At 44.0% G+C, this 15,594-nt stretch overlaps 1 protein-coding gene across 2 annotated transcripts in view; it reads left to right on the forward strand.

Annotated features, from left to right (window-relative positions):
* The window catches only part of DOT1L (DOT1 like histone lysine methyltransferase), a 255,913-nt gene that overhangs the window by 212,054 nt on the left and 28,265 nt on the right, over positions 1–15,594 (forward strand). For both annotated transcript variants that reach the window (XM_069216576.1, XM_069216575.1), the window contains exons 26-27: positions 1,341–1,411; positions 9,611–10,519. In XM_069216576.1, the coding sequence (XP_069072677.1) occupies positions 1,341–1,411; positions 9,611–10,519 (980 nt within the window). The remainder of the gene's footprint in view (positions 1–1,340; positions 1,412–9,610; positions 10,520–15,594) is intronic.

Here is a 15,594-nt window from a genome sequence, read left to right on the forward strand (position 1 = left end):
AGAATACTTCTGCTTTCTCCTTGTTTTTAATTCAAACCCCCACTTTTTCTTCACCTTTTTCACTTTGCTGCTTTTCCGTTTCCTCTTTTTCCCTTACTTCTCATCTTTGGTTTGTTGGTCTTTCCCTCACTAGACTAGAATAGGTACAAACTGGGCTGTTTTGGTTCTCACCTTCTGTTTTCTTTGCTTGCTATTCTTAGAGCTTTCCTTCTTTCTCTCCCCGTCTTTGTAGTTTTCTTGGTTATAACTCTTTTTACAGCACTAGAAATACCATTATGAAGATGTTACTTTAGAACTCTTGCTCTGCTACAAAGCAAGCCCTCTATAGGAATGATAGTGTTGTTACCATGGTTTCACATCCCATGTTTGTGGTGGTCGTTTCTACTCATTATGTCCCAGCAGTGTCTTGGAAGAGTTTTGGGCATTATTGCATACCAGGAGACAATGGGCCGAATGCATGCTGACGGAGTTTGTTATCCAGACCCCGTCTGTTGTCCTAATTAAGCTCATTGTGCCCCCTGCACCAGAAGTGACACTGCCAGAGCACCGAGGGTTGCTAGAAAGCCAGACTAAGCTTTCAGACTTATGGGTACTTGCTGAGCTAAACATCACATTGTGTATATCAGATGGTTTGTTCTTTGTTCTCCTGTCCGATATTGGAAGATATGAAGGGACAAGGAGACACAATATATTTCCTTGGTTCGGAATCGGGGCACAGAATATCAGCAAACATAATTGGTTGATGATTGAACATCTATTACATCTTCCTTTCTCAAGGTAGTGATCAAATGTTGGTTGTCTTCCTTCTCACACCTTTGAAAGTGACTTCTCCAGAGTGGGTAATGTTTACTTGGGCATTGCAACCAAGATCTCTTAACTTGAGATGAATTACCAAGAGTGGTCTGTAATATAATAGGACACGGATAATTGAATCTCTTTATACCTATAAATATTTTATGCAAATTGGAATGTAATTAATAGATTAACAAAACACATGAATATGGTTCACATCGTCCAGTATTTGTTCTTTATCAAACTCTCGTATAGGACTGTCCATCAGTGATTGCCGATACTGCTCACTGAGCGTCAATGAATCATCTGGTCCCGAGTCAATCCACTTTAGTAGTATAGTGAGTGGGGAAGCTTTGTCGTATACTTCAGATACATACATGTTCCATAAGTAAATTGAAACAATCATCTTCTACTAATGTGAATCAGGCAAAGACTGTTGGTATGCCAAAGGATGTTGCTATGTTTGTATTAGAGTTGGCCCTGAGTCACTCTGTTTGCATAACTGTCATCAAGAGCATCTCCTAAGTAACCTTCTCTACTCTTGGTAGGATTGAGAGGAAAATTGCAACAATATCTTTGGAAAGCAGAGAGACTCCACAAAAGAGTGAAAACAAGAAAGGTAGGCGGAAGAAACGCATTCTGTCTAATGCACGAATCTCAGTCAGTACTGCCACAGTGTGCACAAAAGCGTATCTTGCAAGCAATACAATCTTCCTTCTCGTGTGATGGTGTATCCCAGTGCTTCTCAAACATTTTAGAATCATGACCCAATTTTTACAAGAACAAACTTTCACAACTCACATAGCTTTAATGGACGTGAAGTGGGCGTTTGTTTCTTTTTTTAATGTAGCTAAAGCGTTGTGTGGTAGCACACTGTCATTTACAGACATCACATTTGCCATTGAACTGTCCACTAAATTTGCACAGATGTACTGTTTTATGGATCGAACTATAGTGCACTCAAATAATGTAAGGAAATCTGGCTTCAGTGAATTTTTATCATTTGACATCACCAAATAAAGTATCTTGATTTGTTTTGATCCTGTTAAAATCTTTGTTTGCCTCATTTTTGCTTTCCTATCTGCTGGATGTGTACTGTTCATTTACTGATATTTACGTTTTTTTGTGTTACAAAAATGAAATTTTCGAGCCTTTTCGTTCACATTCCCTGTACCCCAGCAAGATTGTCCCATAATTCAGTGTTCGATGGCATCTGTCGCTGTAGATACGCATGTTCTGCAATAGCTCGCCATCTGGTGTTGGGCCGGAGTGTTACAAGTTGTTTTTGTTCGAAGAAGTCTTTCGAGTCACGGGACCGAGTGACTCCTCCTTTTGTCTCCATTGCGCATGGGCGTCGACTCCATCTTTGATTGTTTTTTTTTTCCGCCATCGGGTTCGGACGTGTTCCTGTCGCTCCGAGTTTCGGAACGGAAAATTAGCTAATTTCGGAAGATTTTCGTCGGTATTGTTGCGTTCGGGATCGGCGTACTTAGATTTCACACCGCATCGAAGATCGAAGAGCTCCGGTGCCCTTCGGGGTAGTTTTTCGATCCTCCGTCGGGGCCTGGTCGGCCCGACCGCGTGCTGAAGAACGCCGATGGAACGGACCCCGTTTCGTTTCTGCCCCAAATGCCACAATAAATACCCCTACACAGACCAACACTTGGTCTGCAACCTGTGCCTGTCACCTGAGCACAGCGAAGACACCTGCGAGGCCTGTCGTGCGTTCCGGTCCCGAAAAACACTCCGAGACCGTCGAGCCAGAAGACTTCAAATGGCGTCCGCACCGACAGCCCAACGGGAGTTCGAGGAACAGGAAGAAGAAGGTACCTTCTCGTTCCAAGACTCAGACTCCGAAGGATTCGACGACACACAAACCGTGAGTAAGACGTCGAAAACCACACAAAGAAACATTTACAAGGCCCAGGGGACGCCACTGCCACCAGGCCATGGCTCCACCCATAAATTCGGTGACCGACCGTCGGCACCGAAAAAGGCCAAAACAGTGCCGAGATCGTCCGACTCCGGTCGAGACACCGGCACGCAGCCTTCTCGGGACCGAGAAAGTGCTGGAGACAAGCCTCGACACCGAGATGCCGGTGTGGACACGGCTCGACGCCGAGACAGCGGCACCGAAACAGATCGACGCCGAGAGGTTTCGGCCCCGAAAAGGAAAAAAGTCACCTCGGAGCCGAAAAAACACGCAGACAAAGTTTCGACGCCGAAACAAACTGCAAGCGACCCAGCTTCAGGCTCTTATACAGAAGAGCACTCGCTAACCTCCCAAATGCAAAAGCATAGGTTTGAGGAAGAGCTACAAGCAACTGATGTGGACCATACGCAAAAGCGTATCTTCATTCAGCAGGGGACAGGAAAAATAAGCACCCTTCCCCCCATTAGGAGAAAGAGAAGGTTGGAGTTCCAGACGGAGCAAGCACCACAACCAAAAGTGGTTAAAAGAATTACACCACCACCCTCTCCTCCGCCCGTGATTAACGTTTCACCAGCACAAACTCCATCTCACTCCCCAGCTCACACCACCATGAGCCAGGGTGACCAAGATCAGGACGCATGGGACCTATACGACGCCCCAGTGTCAGATAACAGCCCGGAGGCCTACCCTACAAAGCCATCTCCACCAGAAGACAGCACCGCGTACTCTCAGGTGGTGGCTAGAGCAGCACAATTTCATAACGTAAGCCTCCACTCAGAACAGGTCGAGGATGATTTCTTGTTCAACACACTCTCCTCCACCCACAGCTCCTACCAAAGCCTGCCTATGCTCCCTGGTATGCTCCGGCACGCAAAAGACATATTTAAGGAGCCGGTCAAAAGTAGGGCAATCACACCAAGGGTGGAAAAGAAGTATAAGCCGCCTCCTACGGACCCGGTTTTCATCACTACACAGCTGCCACCAGACTCTGTTGTTGTAGGAGCAGCTAGGAAAAGGGCCAACTCTCACACATCTGGAGATGCACCACCCCCAGATAAAGAAAGCCGCAAGTTTGATGCAGCTGGTAAAAGAGTCGCAGCACAAGCTGCAAACCAGTGGCGCATCGCGAACTCCCAGGCACTACTTGCGCGCTATGACAGAGCCCACTGGGACGAGATGCAACATCTCATTCAACATCTGCCCAAGGACTTCCAAAATAGGGCGAAACAAGTGGTTGAGGAGGGACAGACCATCTCCAACAACCAGATACGTTCCTCCATGGACGCTGCAGATACAGCTGCACGGACAATTAATACATCTGTAACTATCAGACGGCATGCATGGCTCCGAACGTCTGGATTTAAACCAGAGATTCAACAAGCAGTTCTCAATATGCCTTTTAATGAAAAAGAACTGTTCGGTCCAGAAGTGGACACAGCGATTGAGAAACTCAAAAAAGATACGGACACTGCCAAAGCCATGGGCGCACTCTACTCCCCGCAGAGCAGAGGGAATTACAGCACATTCCGTAAAACGCCCTTTCGAGGGGGGTTTCGGGGTCAAAGCACACAAGCCAGCACCTCACAAGCAACACCGTCCACTTACCAGGGACAGTATAGAGGAGGTTTTCGGGGACAATATAGAGGAGGGCAATTCCCTAGAAATAGAGGAAGATTTCAAAGCCCCAAAACCCCTACTACTAAACAATGACTCACATGTCACTCACCCCCTCCACACAACACCAGTGGGGGGAAGAATAGGTCATTATTACAAAGCATGGGAGGAAATCACTACAGACACTTGGGTTCTAGCAATTATCCAACATGGTTATTGCATAGAATTTCTACAATTCCCTCCAAACATACCACCAAAAGCACAAAATTTAACAACACACCATTCCAATCTCCTGGAGATACAAGTGCAGGCACTATTGCAAAAGAATGCAATCGAATTAGTGCCAGACACACAAATAAACACAGGAGTTTACTCACTGTACTTTCTGATACCAAAGAAGGACGAAACGCTCAGACCAATCCTAGACCTCAGAGTAGTGAACACTTTCATCAAATCAGACCACTTCCACATGGTCACACTACAAGAAGTATTGCCATTGCTAAAACTACACGACTACATGGCAACTTTAGACCTCAAGGATGCTTATTTCCATATACCAATACACCCATCGCACAGGAAATACCTAAGGTTTGTATTCAAAGGAATACATTACCAATTCAAGGTACTGCCTTTCGGATTAACAACCGCACCAAGAGTCTTTACCAAATGTCTAGCGGTAGTCGCTGCACACATAAGAAGGCAGCAAATACATGTGTTCCCATATTTGGACGACTGGCTAATCAAGGCCCATTCGTTCATACAGTGCTCAAATCACACAAATCAGATCATACAAACCCTCTTCAAACTCGGGTTCACCGTCAATTTCACAAAATCCAAAATTCTGCCACGCAAGGTACAACAATACCTGGGAGCCATAATAGACACATCAAAGGGAGTAGCCACTCCAAGTCCACAAAGAATTCAAAATTTCAACACCATCATACAACGCATGTATCCAACACAAAAGATACAGGCAAAGATGGTATTACAACTCCTAGGCATGATGTCATCATGCATAGCCATTGTCCCAAACGCAAGACTGCACATGAGGCCCTTACAACAATGCCTAGCATCACAGTGGTCTCAAGCACAGGGTCACCTTCTAGATCTGGTGTTAATAGACCGCCAAACTTACCTCTCGCTTCTGTGGTGGAACAACATAAATTTAAACAAAGGGCGGCCTTTCCAAGACCCAGTGCCACAATACGTAATAACAACAGATGCTTCCATGACAGGGTGGGGAGCACACCTCGGTCAACACAGCATACAAGGACAATGGAACGTACATCAAACAAAACTGCATATCAATCACCTAGAACTTCTAGCAGTTTTTCAAGCACTAAAAGCTTTCCAACCAATAATAGTTCACAAATACATTCTCGTCAAAACAGACAACATGACAACAATGTATTATCTAAACAAGCAGGGAGGGACGCACTCCACGCAGTTAAGCCTGCTAGCACAAAAAATTTGGCATTGGGCAATTCACAACCAAATTCGCCTAATTGCACAGTTTATACCAGGGATACAAAATCAACTCGCAGACAATCTCTCTCGAGATCACCAACAGGTCCACGAATGGGAAATTCACCCCCAAATTCTGAACACTTATTTCAAACTCTGGGGAACACCTCAGATAGACTTGTTTGCAACAAGGGAGAACGCAAAATGCCAAAACTTCGCATCCAGGTACCCACACAAACAATCCCAAGGCAATGCCCTATGGATGAACTGGTCAGGGATATTTGCTTACGCTTTTCCTCCTCTCCCTCTCCTTCCTTACCTGGTAAACAAACTCAGTCAAAGCAAACTCAAACTCATATTGATAGCACCAACTTGGGCAAGGCAACCCTGGTACACAACGCTGCTAGACCTATCAGTGGTACCCTGCATCAAATTGCCCAACAGGCCAGATCTGTTGACACAGCACAACCAAAAGATCAGACACCCAGATCCAGCATCGCTGAATCTAGCAATCTGGCTCCTGAAATCCTAGAATTCGGGCACTTACAACTTACCCAAGAATGTATGGAAGTCATAAAACAAGCAAGAAGGCCATCCACCAGGCACTGCTATGCAAGTAAATGGAAGAGGTTTGTTTGCTACTGCCATATTAATCAAATACAACCATTACACACAACTCCAGAACATGTAGTGGGTTACTTGCTTCACTTACAAAAATCTAACCTAGCTTTCTCTTCCATTAAGATTCACCTTGCAGCAATATCTGCATACCTGCAGACTACCTATTCAACTTCCCTATATAAAATACCAGTCATTAAAGCATTCATGGAGGGCCTTAGGAGAATTATACCACCAAGAACACCACCTGTTCCTTCATGGAACCTAAATGTTGTCCTAACTAGACTTATGGGTCCACCTTTTGAACCCATGCACTCCTGCGACATACAGTTCCTAACCTGGAAGGTGGCATTTCTCATCGCCATTACTTCCCTGAGAAGAGTAAGCGAGATTCAGGCGTTTACTATACAAGAACCTTTTATACAACTACACAAAAATAAAGTCGTCCTAAGGACCAATCCTAAATTTTTGCCAAAGGTTATTTCACCGTTCCATCTAAATCAAACAGTGGAACTTCCAGTGTTCTTTCCACAGCCAGATACCGTAGCTGAAAGGGCACTACATACATTAGATGTCAAAAGAGCATTGATGTATTACATTGACAGAACAAAAAACATCAGAAAGACTAAACAACTCTTTATTGCATTTCAAAAACCTCACGCAGGAAACCCAATTTCAAAACAAGGTATAGCCAGATGGATAGTTAAATGCATCCAAATCTGCTACCTTAAAGCTAAACGACAGCTACCCATTACACCAAGGGCACACTCAACCAGAAAGAAAGGTGCTACCATGGCCTTTCTAGGAAACATCCCAATGCAAGAAATATGTAAGGCAGCCACATGGTCTACGCCTCACACATTCACCAAGCACTACTGTGTAGACGTGTTATCCGCACAACAAGCCACAGTAGGTCAAGCCGTATTAAGGACATTATTTCAAACTACTTCCACTCCTACAGGCTGATCCACCGCTTTTGGGGAAATAACTGCTTACTAGTCTATGCAGAACATGCGTATCTACAGCGACAGATGCCATCGAACTGAAAATGTCACTTACCCAGTGTACATCTGTTCGTGGCATCAGTCGCAGTAGATTCGCATGTGCCCACCCGCCTCCCCGGGAGCCTGTAGCAGTTTGGAAGTTACCTTCAATTATTTATATATGTATCATCTCAACCTTAAATAGGTGCATACTTAGTCACTCCATTGCATGGGCACTATTACTACAATTCAACTCCTACCTCACCCTCTGCGGGGAAAAACAATCGAAGATGGAGTCGACGCCCATGCGCAATGGAGACAAAAGGAGGAGTCACTCGGTCCCGTGACTCGAAAGACTTCTTCGAACAAAAACAACTTGTAACACTCCGGCCCAACACCAGATGGCGAGCTATTGCAGAACATGCGAATCTACTGCGACTGATGCCACGAACAGATGTACACTGGGTAAGTGACATTTTCATTACTTTTCTTTCTCCGACAGCAAAGTGAGAGGCGTTTGTAAACACCAGTCCCCATGTTCAAAAACAAAAGCAGCGGTTTGTCAGAAGGCATAGGCTAATATTTGACCACTGTCTTTGAAGCACAGCAAATGTGATAAGATAAATACAGAATTTAAGGGCTTCTTTATTGCTTGGACTTTTGCGACCCACTAGAACTCATGGGTCGCCTCCCCCAGTTTGGGAAACACTGGTGTAACCTTGAGGTGTTTGTTAGCATTTAAAACCCTAAGATTGGGTGAGCGGCATTTGGAATAATGTGGGTAGTGATGAGAGTCCTGATTTGTTCTTTTAAACTAAAAAAGGATGGATGGGTTCATCACATTTTTCACATTTTAATAATGAGTATACGGATTCTAACGTAGACCTTTTTTATGAATTTCAGCTTCTCAATATGTTCACATTGAAGGTCCAGTTGCGTTTCTTTCCCCAAGTGCCAGACATGTTAGTTCTATTTTCTGAAATCCTTGTGAGGTTGAAAAATCACTTTTGATGAAGGTCGTTGAATAATATGCAGTGGCCTTTTTTAGGCAAGCAATACTCTTTCACCTGCCTGTAGGGAGCAGAGGCAAAGTGATGCTGGGTTTGAGCCACATTGTGTCATTATTAGGAATAGATTGGAGGGAGGTGTCACCATCAGTAAAGAACTCTGAGTACATTAGTCACCTTTTATGGGTTTAATAAAACACAGAAATGTTCAGTTGGCAAAATCAGGCTTACTGTATTTGTGTTCCTTAGTTAACATTATTATTATGCACAGATTATGCTTCGGCTTTAACACTCCCTGCGTACATTTGATTCGGCCGTTATTCACGGAACAGTTCCCCGTAATTTTACCCGAGTCCTGGTACTCCGTGCAACACAGACCACCTTATCCTACTTGCTCACATTAGAGCAGTCCAACAGAAATGATTGCCACTCCTCTCACAGTGTTTCTTCTGTGAAATACTTTTTGCGGCATGGAGGTCTTCTAGCTGTGTTCTTACAGACATGTTCTCAGTCTGTGCTCGATTTGTTGTCGAGTGTCTTTTATTTGTGATGATTTGTCTATGGTACAAAGCGTGGTATCACATTTTGTGCAGCTACCTTATTCCAAGCAATCTACCTGCTCAGGTGGCTATCTGGAAGGCATTGGCTAATTGTTTGCAGGGCCTTCTTAAGTAAAGCCCCTCTAGCTCAACTCTATATAAGATCATATTGACATCTTTAACCCGGATTAGCTTGGTTCACCTTTCAGTGATAAAAGTTCTGAGCATGTGCAATGATGAGTTTGATAGGATGAGACCTGAGGACGTCCTTTCTAAATTAACTGGTAGTAAAATTGGGAAGCACTAATTACATTCTTCGATCTTCTGCTTTCCCTTGGAGTGCTGTAATCTTAAACTAGTTGCACACTAGACGTTCACAGTTCAGAGATTGCATTGTCTGTAACAGTTACATGGTTTAGTGTGCTCTGCCAGGTACATAGTGTGTACCTGGAAAACAAACGTCCAGTGTCCAAATATTGAGTTAACCTTTGCGTTTTCAAACATCTACTGAGAATTTCATGACTTTTCCCCTCTGTCTGTATTGTCAATTAAGAATTGCTTTACAGACAGTACTTTTCACAGTTGTGAAATATATATTTTTTGCTTTTTTGTAATTGATTGCACTTACATTATGACTAACTACCATTTTCTTTCAAACAGGTGGTGGTTTACCAGGCAGGAAGCACATGCATGTAATTGAGAACGGGAATAGCAAATGGAAGTCCACGTTCTCCCCCATATCCGACATCAGCGTGACCAAACATCCCGAAAGTCCATCACAAACCGCCTCACCACTGAACCAGAATGCGCTTTTTGTTTACCGGCCCACTTCGGAGGAGAGCGTGGCTACGGACTCTAAGGTGACTGCCCACACCTGGAAAGTCAGTCCGCTGAGCTCATCCGGCACAGATGGGGTTAGCCCCAAACCAAACTTGACAAATGGGTTTGCTTATAATGGGGTGCTATTGGCCAATGGCAGTTTACACAGCTTCACTAATGGTGCTTCTCATTCCCATAAAACAGCTGACACACCTACACTGAAGAGCAAAGACTCCAATGTCTCCAACACAAACCCCTTTCTTAGCAGGCGTCAGCTGGAGGGCCTCAACGGCATGAAAGGAGAGGACCTCAATCAATTGTTTGCTAAAGGCAAAGAGGTTTCGGAGTTGGGCCTTTGGTTGGAGAAGAGCCCCCTGCAGCAAAATGGAAAGGTCTGCAGGGGGAGGGACCGAGACATAGAGTTGAAAAACGGCCACAACCTCTTCATTTCAGCAGCCCCCGCTGGACTTTTGAACAGCAAAGGCCTCCCTGCTGCAGTCTCCTCTGCTGGGAACTCTGCAACCACCCTTCAGGCTCATCAACACTTCCTCAACACGTTTGGTTCTGGTACTCAGTTTTCCCTGGGCCCAGTACCCCTCCAAACCAACTCTTCAATGCTGCAGTCATTATTCAGTTCAATGCCAACTGCTGCCAGCCTGGTCCACGTGTCATCAGGTGCCACCCGGCTGACCAATTCCCATCCTATAGGGAACTTCTCATCCGCTGGGGTTACAGGTGGAACTGTTGGAGGTAGGCAAATCTTTGCTGCTACTGCTTAAAATGAAGGAGATGCAGTTTGTGTGTTTGAGTCTAGAGAGCCTGGAGAGCCACTCCCAGAACTGCAAGGCCATCTCTGGATTCTGTATAGTCCTTTGCATGGCTGTGCTACAGTACAGCCCTGTGCAGCTCTAACAGTAGAGCCCTCAGCTTCTTTGACAAATATCTCTACCTGTCCAAGACTAAAGATTTGATGGAGCTTATGTTTCTATATGTTGTTGTACCACATATGTAATTGATGCAGGATTTCACACTAGCATTTCACCATAGATTTATACTTAAATATGTGTTGGAGCGCCACTTGTAAACTAGATGAGTACGAACCACTTCACTTTTCATTCCTCTCTATGCTTCAGCATCTGTAAACGCATTGGCTATTATAATGAGTGTTATCAAGTTGTATGTTTTAAATGAAAGGTACAAAGTTTAGGTTTGTTTTTGTTTTTTATTTTGCTTTTGTTCAACATTCAGTCTTCACTTTTTTCCCATATCTGGAAAAGGATAATATTTAAGAAAGTATTAGGTACTTTAGCCTTTAGTTAACATTTCTATAAGTACCCTGGAAGTACTGTGGGCATTTCGTTTCAGAACACAGTTGCTTCGATCGGATGGAATAAATAGGATAAAAACCAGGCAGGTCAATCCAACCACCCCCTGTTTCACTGTGCATCGCTCTGGGTTATTGTTGAAAAGACATGTATACCGTCTCGGGTTTGTTTCACTCGAAACCTGGGACTCGAAGTGAAGGTATTTAATCAAACGCCTCAATTTAAACATTGCAGCATCAGGAATGTAGATATTATGTCTCTTTGTGTAGAACATCTTGGTGATGCGATTTTACTGGAAAAGTATAAATGCTTTTCTTAAACAGTAATGAAATTGCTCACACTCTAATGCCACTTAATTTTAAAAGTGATTTTGTTTGTTCATTTTTTAAAGTCTTTATTTTTTTAGGGTTTGTTTGTTTAAAAAAATGTGAAACGTTGTTATTCCCTCGAATTTTCCACATTATCGTCCTACCACTGGTATCTAATGGGATTTTTGAGCAAGGAAAAGGAAAGGATTGCATTTTGAAGCATAATCAAAGATCGTGGGTGAATCATGGCAAAACTGCATTCATGAACAGATTAATTAAAACTTTTCACCGTTCCATAAACAAAGTTGCTGGTAAAAAATAAATCTATTTTGGCGTGCAGCCCGCACATAGATAATTCAAGCCTCTGTTTAATAGTGAGGGACCTACTTTCTTGTCATATTTTGAAGTAGAATTGGGATTTTCCTACTGATTGCGATGTTAGAGCTATGTGGTCTCTACAATGTATTTGAGTATCAAGCATTGTTCTAATTTTCAAGATAGTAAAATGCATAGAAATCAGTCACTTACCTATTCAGAGTGTATATTGCCACATGTTAGTCCTAACACTCTTTGTGTTGACGGATTGCATTTTTTAATATTTCCTTACTTCCGGTAAAGAACTCATTGTTTATGGCTGTTGGAAAGAAAAAATCTGCCCTTCAGATTGTACAGTGCATCACATATTGTTAAGAAAAACTGTACTTCTCTGCTCACGCTACAGAAAAAAACAGCTACTCTTACAGTTGTATGGGTTGATCCAGTCATGAATATATGAAAACCTCCCATATGGCTTTTACAAAAATATTGTGATATAATATAATAATTCTCACTCCCTATGTAAAACTACTGCTTTTATAGTTGCATCAAAAGATTGCTACTTACATTTTGGCAAGATCAATCTCCAGAGGAAGTGACTGTTTTTTCACCTTTCGCCTGCACTTTTGGGTAATAATTTGTAATATGGCAATATAGCATTCGAAGGCTGATGCTTTAAAACCAAAATATTGAGGATAATTCAAAGGCTATAAGCATACAAACAGGCCTTTGTGTCATTAAAATCTCCTGTAAACATATGTTTTGCAGCATGAATCATTTTCTGGCTTCACATGCTGTGCATTATTCCACCTTCTAGTGGTTGGATCTGGAAAGTTGTGTTCTAGTCTACTCCAAACAACCCCCCCAACCCCTGTCTTTTTGGGGCATCGCCGACCACCATTGGTGCTTAGTCTTTCTTCTGTGTGATATCAGATGGAGGCCCAGAGGTTCCTGTGCATGTCCTCCATCTTCAGATTCTTTTTTCTGCTGTTGGGTCTGGAAACATGACGGAGGAGCTCCGAAGATTTTTTGAAAACCATAATTTTGGGGGGGGGGAGAAGGAGACTTGGAAGACTACATTGAAGGAGGCCGCAGAGAGACCTTGCCGCACCCCATCAGGGGACGCTGCCGGGAATCAGCCTTGTGCCCCATCGGGGAACACTGCAATAAAACACCCGCGGACCCAGTCGGGTCACCGGAAGAGGGAATCTGACCCACCCCGACGGAGAATAAAGACAGAGGAGGCAAGTAAGGGCATAGGATCTTCAGACAAATGACTCTCAGGTCAAGGACACCCAACACATAACACTAGTGGGGGCAGAATCAAGGGGTTCCTCCAGAAATGGAAACACATTACCACAGACAAATGGATCCGAAATATCATCTGCTACAAATACTGCATAGAACTAAACAGCCCCAACAAAGACCACCCCACCCCCAAATGCAAGGTCTTTCAAAGTAGAACTACTAAAGCAACTCAGAACAGAGGTGAAAGAACTACTGTTAAAGAGAGCCATAGAACCCGTGTCGACACAAGAGAGTGGTATGGGGAACTGTTCACCATATTTCCTAGACCTGAAGGATGCCTACCTATATATCCCTATGAACCAAGGCCATAAGAAATATCTCTGGTTCATGTTAGACCAGGAACACTACCAATTCACAGCGCTGCCCTTCGGCATATAATATGCACCAAGAGTCTTTACCTTGCGGTAGCAGCACACTTAAGAAGGCAAGGAATCAACATTTAACCATACTTGGACGACTGACTAATACAGGCACAATCAAGGAACAAATGCAAGAGAGTCGTACAAACGGTCATGCACACCCGAAGAAGTCATTACCTTAACCAGAACAGGTAAAGGTGTTCCTAGGAGCCACACTGGACTCCAGGAGGGCAAGGGTATACCCAGTCCAGAAGCAGCTAGAGGCCATTGAGAAACAAACTGCCTGTACCAGAGGGGTCAGTCTCTGACAGGGAGGACTTTTATGAAGCTTATGGGCATGATGGCATCATGCATACCACTGATACCACACACAAGATTACACATAAAACCCATCCTGAAATGGATCTGCAACAAATGGTCACATGCCACAGGCAACTGGGAGGAGCTAGTGGTTGTCAATACAAAGGGAGATACAGTGGTGGAACACAACAAACATGAGCACAGGGGAAGCTTTTAAGACAACAGCTCCAACTGTGACCATAACAACGGATGCATCACACAAGTGCTGGGGAGCTCACACTGGCCCTCTAAAGGTACAGGGCCTATGGAAGGACTCGGATGCAGTGAAACACATCAGCTACCAAGAACTGAAAACAGTCTTCCTATCCCTAAAAGCCTTCCAAGCACACTTGACAGGACAACCAGATCTGAAACAATCAGACAGTACAACCACCATGTTCTACCTGAGCAAACAAGGGGAAACAAAATCCTTCACCCTGTCAAAGCTAGTCCAAGACATCTGACATGGGGCAATACAGCACCAAATAACTCTCCAAACGATTCACCTACCAGGGGAACTCAACACAGAGGCAGACAAGCTAAGCAGAAAGGAGAACAGCTCACACGAGTGGAAATTAAATTAAGAGGTCATCCAAAGGATTTTCATTACCTGGGGCACACCAAGCATACGCGTGCTCACCTCAGTAACAAACTCAAAATGTCAACACTTCGCCTTCGCTTCCACTATCAAAGAGGAATGTCCGGTCAATAAATTGGTCAGGAAAATGTGCATACGCTTTTCCTCCAACTCCCCTAATCCACAGGGTGATGGAGAGGGCCAGACACTCAAGGAGGAAAATAATTTTCATAGTCCCACAATGGGCAAGGCAGGCTTGGTAATCCTATCTACTGGAGATGTCCAGGGGCGGATGATCTCACTGAAACCAAGGAAGGCTCTACTGACAATACAACACAAGGAAGCCTATCACCCAGAACCACATGTACTCAACCTAGCAGCTTGGCTTATGAATACTTAGAATTCAGCCACCTACAGTTTCCTCCAAGGACGATGGAAATCCTGAGGGAAGCAAGGAAACCAAGCACACGGAAATGCTACACACTTAAATGGAAAAGCTACATCGATTGGTGCACAGACAACAATAAGATGGACTCAAGGACACAACAGGACAAAGTACTAATATACCTCACCCACGTGCCAGACAGTGGCCGCACCTTTGCATCAATAAGGATACATCTGGCAGCAATAGAGGCATACACTAGTGGCACATCAGGATCCAGCTTCTTTAAATCTAAAGTAGTAAATAGATTCCTAGAAGGATCAAAGAGAGTGGCACCACCAACACCATTGTGGAACCTGAACATGTTGTTAACGCAACTGATGACAGAACCATTTGAAACCATGCAAAAACCAGATCTAAAGTCACTCTCCCTAAAGACAGCCTTCCTGATAGCAGTCACATTGTTACACCATCAGCAAACTGCAAGCACTAACATTTCAGGAACCTTACTTACAGATTGACAAGGACAAGGTGGTCCTCAGAACTAACCCTAAAATGTTACCAGAAGGTAGTAACGTAGCTCCACGTTAAACAAAGCATACTGCTACTGGCTTTCTTCCAGGAGCCAAAAACACAAGCAGAAAGAGCCAGCCACATGCTGTACGTTCGAAGGGCCTTGAATGAACTACCTAATGAGACAAAGGCGTTTCGTAAGGAAAACCAGCTTTACGTATCATTTGCCAAAGCACACAAGGGAACACCAGAATCCAAAGCAACCATCGCCAGATGGATTGTTTCCACCATTCAAATCTGCTGCACAAAAGCTGGGAAACAGCTTACTACAAGACCCAGAGTGCACGCAACCAGAAAGAAATGCACAACACTGGCGTACCTGGCAAGTGTACTTATCGA

This window comes from Pleurodeles waltl, chromosome 12, assembly GCF_031143425.1.
Source record: "Pleurodeles waltl isolate 20211129_DDA chromosome 12, aPleWal1.hap1.20221129, whole genome shotgun sequence".
NCBI classification, from domain to species: domain Eukaryota; kingdom Metazoa; phylum Chordata; class Amphibia; order Caudata; family Salamandridae; genus Pleurodeles; species Pleurodeles waltl.